Below are 14,006 nucleotides of genomic sequence, written 5' to 3'. Positions count from 1 at the left end.
GTCACCACTCTACCATTTAACCTTTAAATTATTGTTTAGGCAGTTCAGGGCCCTTCCTTTCAGCCACTGCATGCTGTTGTCATCATTTAGTTGGCATTTTCCTTTACAAAAAGATAATCAGAACTCCATATTTTGTTTTCTAAATCTCCTTTTTTTACAAAACTGTAGTTTACCTCATTACTTGTCAGGTCAATGTAAACAAGTGCTAAGTGTCTGTTTGGGTGTCTGTGTCTGAGTTTCTTTGCGTGTTTGCTAGAGTGTCTATATGTGAATCCTTATGTGTGAGTGTGTGTGTATGTTTCAGTGTATTTTACTACCTTTACAACATTTCCAAGTTTAAATAGACACTTCAGAATAAAGTGCATATACGTTTTAGTCACTTGGTCAAAAATTGCACATGTCAAATGGGGGGGGGGGGGCCTGGTCAATGGTTAAGTCAGGGGCCCCAAAATTTCTAGTGGCGGCCCTGATACTAAGCATGAGTTAATCAAGACGTGCATCATCCTGCTTTACAGTGTATACTAAGCATGAGTTAATCAAGACGTCCATCATCCTGCTTTACAGTGTATACTAAACATGAGTTAATCAAGACGTGCATCATCCTGCTTTACAGTGTATACTAAGCATGAGTTGATCAAGACGTCCATCATACTGCTTTACAGTGTATACTAAGCATGAGTTAATCAAGACGTGCATCATCCTGCTTTACAGTGTATACTAAGCATGAGTTGATCAAGACGTCCATCATACTGCTTTACAGTGTATACTAAGCATGAGTTGATCAAGACGTCCATCATACTGCTTTACAGTGTATACTAAGCATGAGTTAATCAAGACGTGCATCATCCTGCTTTACAGTGTATACTAAGCATGAGTTGATCAAGACGTGCATCATCCTGCTTTACAGTGTATACTAAGCATGAGTTGATCAAGACGTCCATCATACTGCTTTACAGTGTATACTAAGCATGTGTTGAGTCAGTATGAAGAGAGAAAGCGAGAGAGATATGCCCAGATCCTGCCACTGCACAAAAGCTATTTTTGCACATACTACCAGTTGGCCTTAATGCTAAGTCAGGAAAGACCACCTGGTGAATTGTGTATGAAAACATTGTTGCTTCACTATGAAACCAAAAGTTATTGAGTTGTTGGGTTCCATTTATGGGCAGTTTGTGTGAATAAAAGACAAGAATGTAAAGAAGTATTATGCAAACATATATTTAAAAGGAAGAAAATTGCTTAAGTTATGTCAGATCAGAGAAAGTACGACTTTAAGAAATATACTTGATAACAGTGAGTAGTAGTTCTAATTAATATAGGTTATTCAGATATTCTTGCTATGCGCAGCGGATTATCTTATAAAATATATTAAATGTAAAAATCATAAAAAGCAAAGGATAATACAACTGACAGTTACACTATATAGGGCAACTGGTTCTTTCTTCTATTTCAGCTGTTTATAATGGTACATATGTTTAAGAAATGGATGCTCACCTTTGCCTTCTCTCCACTTCTAACTCACTGTCCACTTCCCCCTCTTCCTCTTCTGAGGAGACACCACGCTTCTGAGATAGAAAGAAAAAAGAGTTTTCATTTGGTAGAATCAGCTTAGATCTCATGTCCACTGTCCCTCTGTGTTGTCCCAATTCACTTTAGCTGTATGTTTAATTCATTTTTCTACTTAAAGGGACATGAACCACAATTTTTTTCTTTCATGATTTAGATAGAGCATACAATAGTCAACATTGTCTGTGTATGAAGTACATTACACACCAATTATATTTGTGCCAGAGTTTAAGCCAAATGCAAAAACAGCAGGGAAAAGCCTGATTTCAGCTCTCTCTTCAGAACTTAATTCAAAACTGAAACTCTGTGCTCAAATATAATAATAACAGGTACCTTGAGTGCAATTTGAGGCTGTGGACTTCAACATAGCAATTAAATATTTTATCCCCTGTCCAATCTGGACACTCAGTCCCTTAGTATTACATTTCTTAAGAACATTACATACAGACGTAGACTTTTAGTCTGTCAAATACATTAGTTAACTGTGTTCACAAACAAGGTACATATTACGGCATATTTATTTGTCCATAAAACATACACAAACTATCTGTGAAGTTTACATCAACCTGAGTTCTCCTACATGAATATTGAAACTAAACTAAACAATGGAAAATACTAACTTCCTTAAATTTGTAAAATGTAGATGCATATAAACCATTTTTGCATTTTTCCCTTTAATAATGACACCACCTAGAGAAACACATACGGGTTATATGTGTTAACAAACACAATTTCTATGCAGAATATCTGTAATAGAGATTTGTTTGCAAATTATGCTAAAAAAACACCATCTAATTCCAAAACATTCTATTTCATATTTTAATGTAAGAGGAAAGTTTTTGATTAGCATAAAATGTTATGGCATCTCACTCTTGGGGCCATATACTAACAGTCTGACTGGCTGGTCTATCAAGTACTCAAAACGATATATCTCAAATATACTAAAATCAAATTATGAATATAAAATGAGAATACATTTCCAAAATAGAAATAAGCTATAGATCTTAGTTGTATTTAAAGGGACAGTAAAGACAACATTAACATAACTTTCATAACTTAAGAAGAGCATGCAATTTACTTAATAATCAAATGTCTTTTGGTCTCTTTTGCTGAAAATTATACCAAATTAGTCTCAGAAGCAGCAATGCACTACTGGGAGCTAGTTGGTGATTGGTAGCTGCATATATATCTCTTGTCATTGGCTCTCCAGACGTGCTCAGCTAGTAGTGCATTGCTGTTCCTAGGATTACTCTTCAGCAAGGATGCTAAGAGAAGGAAGCTAAAGTGATAATGAGATGCTAAGAGAAGGAAGCTAAAGTGATAATAGAAATAAATTGGATAGTTATATTGGATAATGAGTTAGAGGAGGATATTGTCTTCTTCTTTTTTTCAAGATCTCCAGGACCAGGAGGTGTCCCCCCCCCCTTTTTTTGTACTCCTCTTCCTCTTTTTTTTTATGATATACACAAAATGAAGTACAAGTTTAGATGTTATAAGGTTGGTTTACCTTATCAAAATTATTTTCTATTAAGCTATGGGCATTAATTTTAGTTTAATAATCTTTTGTTAATATCAGATGACATACATGATTTGTAATCATTTTGTTTATAGTTTTGTTACCACTATATATATATATATATACAGTGGATATAAAAAGTCTACACACCCCTGTTAAAATGTCAGGTTTCTGTAATGTAAAAAAATGAGACAAAGATAAATCATTTCACCTTTAATGTGACCTATAAACTGTACAACTCAATTGAAAAACAAACTGAAATATTTTAGGTGGAGGGAAGAAAACAAAAAAAACTAAAATAATGTGATTGCATAAGTGTGCACACCCTCTTATAACTGGGGATGTAGCTGTGCTCAGAATTAAGCAATCCCATTCAAAATCATGTTAAATAGGAGTCAACATACACCTGCCATCATTTAAAGTGCCTCTGATTAACCCCAAATAAAGTTCAGCTGCTCTAGTTGGTCTTTCCTGAAATTTTCTTAGTCGTATCCCACAGCAAAAGCCATGGTCCGCAGAGAGCTTCCAAAGCATCAGAGGGATCTCATTGTTAAAAGGTATCAGTCAGGAGAAGGGTACAAAAGAATTTCCAAGGCATTAGATATACCATGGAACACAGTGAAGACAGTCAACATCAAGTGGAGAAAATATGGTGCAACAGTGACATTACCAAGAACTGGACGTCCCTCCAAAATTGATGAAAAGACGAAAAGAAAACTGATCTGGGAGGCTACCAAGAGGCCTACAGCAACATTAAAAGAGCTGCAGGAATAACTGGCAAGTACTGGCTGTGTGGTACATGTGACAACAATCTCCTGTATACTTCATATGTCTGGGCTATGGGGTAGAGTGGCAAGACGAAAGCCTTTTCTTACGAAGAAAAACATCCCAGCCAGACTACATTTTGCAAAAACACATCTGAAGTCTCCCAAAAGCATATAGGAAAACGTGTTATGGTCTGATGAAACCAAGTGTGAACTTTTTGGCCATAATTCCAAAAGATATGTTTGGCGCAAAAACAACACTGCACATCACCAAAAAAACACCATACCCACAGTGAAGCATGGTGGTGGCAGCATCATGCTTTGGGGCTGTTTTTCTTCAGCTGGATCTGGGGCCTTAGTCAAGGTAGAGGGAATTATGAACAGTTCCAAATACCAGTCAATATTAGCACAAAACCTTCAGGCTTCTGCTAGAAAGCTGAACATGAAGAGGAACTTCATCTTTCAGCATGATAACGACCCAAAGCATACATCCAAATCAACAAACCACCAGAAGAAGATTCAAGTTTTGGAATGGCCCAGCCAGAGCCCAGACCTGAATCCGATTGAAATTCTGTGGGGTGATCTGAAGAGGGCTGTGCACAGGAGATGCCCTCGCAATCTGACAGATTTGGAGTGTTTTTGCAAAGAAGAGTGGGCAAATCTTGCCAAGTCAAAATGTGCCATGCTGATAGACTCATACCCAAAAAGACTGAGTGCTGTAATAAAATCAAAAGGTGCTTCAACAAAGGGGCCCATTTATCAAAGGTCTTGCAGACCTGATCCGACAGTGCGGATCAGGTCCGAAAGACCTCGCTGAATGCGGAGAGCAATACGCTCTCCGTATTCAGCATTGCACCTGCAGCTCACAAGAGCTGCTGGTGCAACGCCGCCCCCTACAGACTCGCGGCCAATGGGCCGCCAGCAGGGGGGTGTTAATCAACCTGATCGTACTCGATCGGGTTGATTTCCGGCGATTCCTCATCAGAACAGGCGGACAGGGTTATGGAGCAGCGGTCTTTACACCGCTGCTCCATAACTTGTGTTTCTGGCGAGTCTGAAGACTGGCCAGAAACACAGCCCTTCAAGCTCCGTTCGGATAAATGGGCCACACTTATGCAACCATATTATTTTATTTTTATATTTTTTCTTCCCTCTACCTAAAACATTTCAGTTTGTTTTTCAATTGAGTTGTATAGTTTATAGGTCACATTAAAGGTGGAAAAAGTTCTGAAATGATTTATCTTTGTCTCATTTTTTTACATCACAGAAACCTGACATTTTAACAGGGGTGCGAAGACTTTTTATATCCACTGTATATATATATATATACACACACACACACACATACATTAGGTGCTTCTGGGACAGCAAGTGAGTTTCAATTTCATGTTGCACACAAAATAGACTTCCTGTTAGTTTTAAAATCAAAATAAACAGCTCTTATGTTTTTCATGAAATGCTATATATCCATACAATTAATATCTCTTTAAGTTTGCTGGAAGATGTATCGTGAAACCTCTCAAGTAGTGAGTTGCTCATTTCCACTGGAATCACATAATATCAAGAGTATGATATGTTCTTTCACTATTAGGTGTGGAGAACAAACACATTTTTCATTATAGCCACTTGGATCTAGCGTCCTTACACCAGCCACAGGGCAGCCTAAAGCTCAATACAAATGGATCACAAACAAGCAATCCACCACAATGATACCTACATTACATAGGTGCTAATGCATTAAAAGTGCACCCTAGGGATAATATGATACCCCGGTCCCCCACTACAGTAAAGTCTAATGTGCCTTCACATTAAAGGGACATTATACACTAGATTTTTCTTTGCATAAATGTTTTGTAGATTATCCATTTATATAGCCCATACGGTTGTTTTTTTGTAATGTATATTTTTGCATATTTTAATATCATTGCTCTGATTTTCAGACTCCTAACCAAGCCCCAGAGTTTTAGGAGAATACTGATGTATACCTACTCCAGCTTGCTACTGTTTGTGTGAAGGGTCTTTTCATGTGCAAAGGAAGGGGGAGGGGGAGTGTCTGCTATTTCCCACTTGCAGTAGGTGTTTGAGCAACCTTTTTAACAGAGCTAAACTGGGAATTTCTAAGTAAGTTTTTAAATAGTTTTATACTGGATTTTTAGATCAGTATCTGTGCATAGTATTCTTTATAGTAGTGTCTATTACATGGAGTTATATGAATATTGGTGTATACTGTCCCTTTAATGCCCAGCCCCCCACAACACCTCCCAGCCAACTAATTCCTGACACATTTCTTTTTACTTCAACTTGTCCTTCTCAAATACCTGATTCCGTGTGACAGCTGCTCTATACAGCATGGCTGCTGGTGTCAGATGTTGTCCTCCTCTGGTTGTTCGGCTACCTGCAGCTCGTCCTGAGGGGGAGTCTGGGCTTGGAGGTCCAGGAAGAGATCGTACAGGCGAGCACTCAGCACTTTGACTGCCTCTCCGGGCCTCAGCCTCCAGAGGAGTACAAAGTAGGTCAGGACTGGAAGAAGAAAGGGGGTGTGGATCCCTTGGTGGTGGTTGGCTCGGGGGTGTGGGCTCTGGTGTCACTGCTGCCCTCAAATTCACCATGTCCTTAGCTTTACGGTAACGTGGCTTTCCCCGACGGCCGCGTCCTGGAGATGGAGGAAGTTTCTGACAGCCAGATGGTGTTGATGGGGACAAAACAGAGTCCACTTTAGGAAGGAGAACTTCAGATTTAAGGATATCTGGCCTAAAAGATAGATAATGATATTTATTTTTGTGTTCTTTATACATATGTATCACAACTACTTTCCAGCACATGTAACTATGACCCACACACAACAAACATTACATGTACACAGAAAATGTATCTAAGAACAGTTACAGAACCAAAATTTGTGAAATATATGCTAGAAAATAAGTGTTACCTCTTCCCATGTGGGGACAGTTTCTGTGGAACATTTCTCTTCTTGATGAGTTTTTCCATAGTGCTAGATGGGCGAGGCTGCTGTCTGAGTGGTGCTGGATATTTCTTTTCTATATTTTGTTCCCTCCTGAAAGTGGCATTACAATTTTATGAAAATATATTCCCTGAACTGCAGTTTAATAACTCCTGATAAACTGATTGCAGCTGGAAGGGGCTGATATTTCAACATTTACAGAGTGATTTTGACATTTTGGGATGTTACAGAGTTAAAGGACCAATCAATGCAGTCCAATTGCATAATTAACAAGTATATAATTAAAAGACAAAGCAATAGCACTTACTCTGAATTTCAAACAAGCAGTAGATTTGTTTTCTGACAATTTTATTTTTTCTCCTATTATCCGGCCCACTGTATCATGTGATAAACATCAGACAATCACAGACTAGTATACTTATAACCGGTGAGCTTGTGCGCATGCTCCGTCGTATCTTGTTCCCCAGAAAATGTGCAAAATTTGATAATGGAAGTAAATTGGAAAGTGTCTTAAAACTGCATGGTCTTTCTGAATCATAAACGTTTATTTTGACTTGAGTGTCCCTTTAATTACATGGCTCACACTCACAGGTTCTGAGATGTTGCTTAGCAACACATATAAACAATACATTTTTCTCATGGTTGGAAAACTGCACATTTTTTTTACACATGAGTCTTAATCTCCGTCATGTAAAAATATGTAAATCTTTGTTTGATGAACTTCTTTCAGGCGTTACACCTAACATACATTAATTTTCAGTATCCAAGCCAATTTTCTGTTAATTGTTCCATCGTTCATGTATGTTTTATTCTATTAATCTATCTCAGTGATGGCCAATCTTCTAACACATTGGGGTCACAGATCAATTTTGTTTAGAAGCTTTAAGGGCCACATATAAATGTATGGCCTTTAAACACACAAATTATAACTTTTTTCTAAAAATGCCCATTGGCACTTATTTAGGTAAAATTGCAGGGTACCCTCTGTCATCTGTTCTGAATGGTGACCATGTTACTTACCCAACCAACAGAAGTTCCTAGTCAGTACTCCCTGATATATCATAAACTTATTGTCTAATTATCTATTAATAATTATGTTACATCAGAGAGTGAGTGTTTGGCCACATAAGTTACTTATCTTTAAATCCAAGGAACACAATTTATGTCCTTTTGTTGTTGTTTGGAACATAACTATTTACACATAGTAGTCATATCCAGTTCCAGCCCCTCTGAGGTCTAGAAGAAAATTCCATAAATTATGGACACCCTTGATGTTCACATCTGTAGTATTACAAACGACCATTGTCGGCTTATAGATCTGCTCGCAACTAGTTCCTACATCTACACTTAATTCGCTATAACCACTTGAATGATCCTCCTTTACTCTCCAATATAAGATCTGTTTAGTCCTTCCTATAGGTACTCACTTGAGCAGTTCCCTTTCCTTCAGTTCCAGCTGTAACATTAGAGAGTTCAGTTCTACATAAAGTGTGTTTGCCCTCTGTAGTTTGCGTTCATAGTGTTCTCGGATATCCAGAGCATGTCTGGGGGTACACAAACAGAATTATGTTAGAGGAGTCAGAAAACTAACAGCAAATACGAATCACACCTTGTTGAGTTTTTATTAAACTAAAGGTGAGGGGAACATTACGTCTTGAACATGTCTTCTAAATCAACATACATTATTTAAATTGATTTTAATGCTTGCAAAATGCAAAGCTACATTTAATGCTACAGCCTTTAGAAAATATTACAGATGACTGAAGTATCCTGTGCATAGTACTTCAGTCTCCCATATGACAAAGAGCACCCTTGGCTACATCACAGAATAGCCTCTGATTAGCTGTATTGGCCTGGACTACAAAGTAGTGGGTGGGGTTAAAAGTGGTAGGGAAGCCATGCCTAAAAATAATGAGTGGAAAGATTACTAGCCACAGGTAGGGCCGAGCTTAAGAGTAGTATGGATGCTATTGTGTTTAGGGCCAATTGCATCAGAGGGAGTTTGTGTCTGATAATTACAGCCCCTGGAGACCTGGTTAGGGCTGGTTAGAGTTCATTGTTGTAAGAAGCATCAGCACTAGAAATTTTCTAGGGGAACTGGCACTCTGAGAGATTAGAGGATCCCCGTTATATAACAATGGCGGTATCATAAAGGTACCTGTGCTATTGTAACTGGGTCATTGCAAGCAGCATTACTGATTGACCTACAGTGTACTGTCACTAAATTATAGTTATGAGATTATAGTGCAGCCACAAAAATTGAGCTAATATTATTGTTTTTAATACCAGTTTAATTTTTGCAACTTAATAAAGATCTAGCCTGCTACTGAATAAACACCTAATAAATAATTATTAATGCTTATATTACTATGAATTTATATGAACATTTTTAAATGTTCTATAGGTTTTGCAGTCATGCAGATATGTAAAGTCCCAAAGACCAGCTAATTTATTTTTCCTTTGATGCCTTACCTTAGTTCCTCGCGGCGCCGGGATATAAGCTCCTCCTCTAGGCGCTGCAGACATGTCCCCTCTGACTTAATTTTCTCAAAATGTAACCGTACCTCATCACGCCACTCCACCTAAGCCAAAACAAAGCTAAATACTTCAACACCAATAGGTAGAGCCCCAAGTAAGTTATTCTTGTAATCTTACTGTACTTGGTTATTTATTAATATACCATAACAAACTTCCATTTAATACCTGCGTTTTCCTTAAAGGATAAAACCATATGAATGATGGGTTAACTAAAATAATATGAATGATGGGTTAACTAAAATAATATGAATGATGGGTTAACTAAAATAATATGAATGATGGGTTAACTAAAATAATATGAATGATGGGGTAACTAAAAATTGCTTCCCTACTATCTATTTACCCCTCACCTCTTCATTCATACAGCTTCCTCCTCACACAGCTGTCTGATCATACAAATGTGTGCTTTCTTGCTGTTGGTGTCTCATACTGCTCACACACATTACCTCTCATAAACCTTCATACAAATGTGTGCTTTCTTGCTGTTGGTGTCTCATACTGCTCACACACATTACCTCTCATAAACCTTCATACAAATGTGTGCTTTCTTGCTGTTGGTGTCTCATACTGCTCACCCACATTACCTCTCATAAACCTTCCTGCTCACCAAGATGGCATACAAACAGGGCCACCATCAGGGGGTGACAGGGGTGACTCCTGTCAGGGGCCCAATGGGCCAGGGGGGCCCCATGAGGCAAGAACAACTAAAAAAAAATATTATTTTTTTTTTACATTTTGCCAGCCACCAGTGGGAACTACAGCAGAGTGCTAATTGAGCATGGGAAATGTTATTACAAGGAGTAAAGTATTAGCATTTGAGAGGATTTCTGAGTGTGCACTAAACCACTATGCACAGTGTGAGATAGACTTGACACTTTGTTTGTACAGTGTTTGCCTGAGTCAGACAGCATTGCAGAGGAGGTAGGACTTACTTAGCAAATGTTTTTTATTTATTTGTGCAATTTCAGATTGTAACTTCAGTGTGGAAGTAGTTGTATGGTGGGGCCAGAGGTCCATAAAAACACATTTTTTTAGCAGCAGTGTATTTATGATTATTTGACAATGCTATAGAAATTCTATATTTAAAGCCATGCAGAAATGTTTCCTCCTCAATACAGAAATGGTAGATGCCCTTTTGGCAGATATCCATTTTTTTTATTAATATATATATATATATATATATATATATATATATATATATATATATATATATATATATTACATTCCAGTTTACTGCCCCTTTATGCAAGGACTTTCCAGATGCAAGGAGGCATTTTATCTAAGATTTTTACATCTGCATAAAATGTTATACTCTCAGACTAAGATTGATCAGTGTTAGAAATAAAACAGGTTAACTTAAAACTGTTCAGTTTACACTACAGCTGACAATTTTGAAATACATACAAACAAGCCTAAATCCTGCATTTAACCAGATCTAATGGTATGAGTACCACAGCTTATGGTTCCACCAAGACCTTATAGAGTACAGCATTTTCAAAATCCATAAGTACAGCTGACAGATGGGAATATTTGTACACTATATTTGAAGTGGTGTTCTTTGTTGGGGAAAATGGGAAAAAAACATATGTCAACTTTTTAAAAGTACTTTTCTTCATCTAGCCATCTACCTAGATAATTAATGTATAATTTTGAATTCACAGAATTATTTTTGTTTACACATTTACAAATATGATTCTTTAAAAAGTTATCTCTTAATTTCTGTGATTTTTTTTATCATGCATGTCACAAACTGTTGATTTAGGGGATGCAATGTGCAGAAATGTTACTTCCTGTGAGTGTTTCTGTGGGTGTCTGTGTTTATGTCTTTGTGCTTTTACTTGTGTCTCTATGAGTGTGTATGTATTTTTTTTTCTGTGGGTCTCTCTGTGAGGGTGGGTGTGTATGTCTTTGTGCATTTTCTGTGGATGTCTGTGAGGGTGTGTGCGTATGTCTTTGTGCTTTTTCTATGGGTGTCTCTTTGAGGGTGTGTGTATGTATGTCTTTGTGTATTTTCTCTGGATGCTTCTGTGAGGGTGGGTGTGTATGTCTCTGTGTTTTATGTGGATGTCTCTGTGAGGGTGGGTGTGTGTATGTATGTTTGTCTGTGTTTTCTGTGGATGTCTCTGTGAGGGTGTGTGTTTTCTGTGGATGTCTCTGTGAGGGTGTGTGTTTTCTGTGGGTGTCTCTGTGAGGGTGTGTATATGTCTGTGCATTTTCTGTGAGTGTCTCTGTGAGAATGTGTGTATGTCTTTGTGTGTTTTCTGTGGATGTCTCAGTGATGGTGTGTATGTATGTCTTTCTGTTTTTTATGTGGTTGTCTCTCTGTGCGTGTATGTTTTTGTGTTTTCTGTGGGTGTGTGTATGTCTTTGTGTGTTTTCTTAGGCTGTCTCTGTCGGTGTTTCCTTGGGTGTATGTGCAAGTTTGTGTTTGTGTGTGTGTCCATTGTCTGTTCCTTTTTAGGACATTTTGACCTTACTACTGATTATTCACATCTTTCTACAGACTTTGAGACTAATGAGACCTTTATGGAAGTCACCAATCCAATATTTAACCTTTAAATTATTGTTTAGGCAGTTCAGAGCCCTTCCTTTCAGCCACTGCATGCTGTTGTCATCATTTAGTTGGCATCTTCCTTGACAAAAAGATAATCAGAACTCCATATTTTGTTTTGTGAATCTCCTTTTTTGACAAAACTGTAGTCTACCTCATTACTTGTAGGTCAATGTAAACAAGTGCTGAGTGCCTGTGTGTGTTTCTTTGTGTGTCTGCTAGAGTGTCTATATGTGAATCCTTATGTGTTAATGTGTGTGTTTTAGTGTATGAGTGTGTCTGTGTGTTTCTGTGTTACTACCTACTTTACAACATTTCCAAGTTTGACTACACTTAAGAATAAAGTGCATATACGTTTTAGTCACTTGGTCAAAAATTGCACATGTCAAGGGGGGGCCCTGATCAAAGGTTAAGTCAGGGGCCCCAAAATTTCTAGTGGCGGCCCTGCATACAAATCTTTTAATTACAAGGTAGTTACTGTACCATTAACTCCCACAAAACGTCCTGCTCACACCTTTCTTCTCACTAATCTCCTGCCCACGCACTGGGCAGGAGATTAAAGGGCCATTATACACTCATTTTTTCTTTGCATAAATGTTTTGTAGATGATCTATTTATAAAGCCCATAAAGTTTTTATTTTTTTTAAAATGTATAGTTTTGCTTATTTTTAAATAACATTGCTCTGATTTTCAGACTCCTAACCAAGCCCCAAAGTTTTATTTGAATACCGTCAGCTACCTTCTCCAGCTTGCTCCTGTTTGTGTAAAGGGTCTTTTCATATGCAAAAGAAGGGGGAGGGGGAGTGTCTTATTTCCCACTTGCAGTGGGCTTTCCAACTGCCTTTTCAACAGAGTTAAACTGAAAGCTTCTAAGTACGTTTTTAAACCATTTTATACTGGATTTTTATATCAGTATCTGTGCATCTTATTCTTTATAGTAGTGTCTATTACATACAGTTATATGAAAATTAGTGTATACTGTCCCTTTAACTTACTGGTCATACACCTTACCTCCCACACAACACCCAAAACATTGAATGGCTTACAAAATGTACTGCTGACACACAGCACATACAACACCCATTACCTCTAACACAACCTGCTGCTCACATACCCTGCTTCTCATATACCTTTGCATACACATATACTTTTGACCCGATATCTCACTCACATGCCTTACATCTTGCATATTTTATTACTCACACACCTTATTTTGTACGGTTCAAAATCTGAACTGTTATGTTCTATACAGACATAATTGATACATCAACTTTATAGAATTCATACTCTATGGGCTTGATTTATCAATCAAGGGTCAACAGGGAAGTACATATTCACCCCTGTCAGCCCCAGCTCTCCTCTGGCGGGCAGCAATCCGCTACCAAAATTTAACATTACACACAAGCTCTATTTTGCATTTGCATGCAATCCCGCCCTCTGCCCACGCAAGCCAATCATGCGCAGGCAGGAGCTGTCAATTTCTCCGGTCGGACGAGACCGGGAAGATTGAAATTCTCCACCTAAGAGGCGGAGAAGAGGGTAGGGAAGGAGAAAGCCTTGATAAATCGAGCCCTACAAAAACAGTTTGACTTCAGAAGTAGTGCTTTTGCACTAGTATGAGGTCAACTTAAAGGGACACTAAACACAATTTTTTTCTATCATGATTCAGGTAGAGAATACAATTTTGAACAACATTCCAATTTACTACTATTTAATTTGCTTCATTCTTTAGATATTCTTTGTTGAAGAAATAGCAATGTACACGGGTGAGCCAATCACATGAGGCATTTATGTGCAGCCACCAATCAGCAGCTACTGAGCCTATCTAGATATGCTGTTTAGAAAAGGATATCACGAGAATGAAGCAAATTAGATAATATAAGTACATTAGAAAGTTGTTTAAAATTGCATGTTCTTGCTATATCATGAAAGAAAAAAATGGGTTTTATGGCCCTTTAATATTTTATTTTACTTCTAGAAGTTCCAGGTATCAACAGCAGACAATGACATTTACAGACAGAATGTAGTCTTGCCTAATATGGTTAAATATATATTGTTACATCAAATATAAGAAAATATTGTTTAATCGTTATGTATTGTGGTCACCTG

The 14,006-nt window shown here is 37.7% G+C and overlaps 1 protein-coding gene across 1 annotated transcript in view; it reads right to left on the bottom strand.

Annotated features, from left to right (window-relative positions):
• MAP3K12 (mitogen-activated protein kinase kinase kinase 12) overlaps positions 1-14,006 on the bottom strand; it is a 117,736-nt gene that overhangs the window by 42,756 nt on the left and 60,974 nt on the right. Inside the window, exons 7-11 of the mRNA XM_053708298.1 lie at positions 9,281-9,390; positions 8,236-8,352; positions 6,776-6,901; positions 6,165-6,597; positions 1,495-1,565 (exon numbers count right to left, since the gene is read on the bottom strand). Of these exons, the coding sequence (XP_053564273.1) occupies positions 1,495-1,565; positions 6,165-6,597; positions 6,776-6,901; positions 8,236-8,352; positions 9,281-9,390 (857 nt within the window). The remainder of the gene's footprint in view (positions 1-1,494; positions 1,566-6,164; positions 6,598-6,775; positions 6,902-8,235; positions 8,353-9,280; positions 9,391-14,006) is intronic.

This window comes from Bombina bombina, chromosome 3, assembly GCF_027579735.1.
Source record: "Bombina bombina isolate aBomBom1 chromosome 3, aBomBom1.pri, whole genome shotgun sequence".
NCBI lineage: Eukaryota > Metazoa > Chordata > Amphibia > Anura > Bombinatoridae > Bombina > Bombina bombina.
This window is presented reverse-complemented; position numbering and strand designations above follow the sequence as displayed.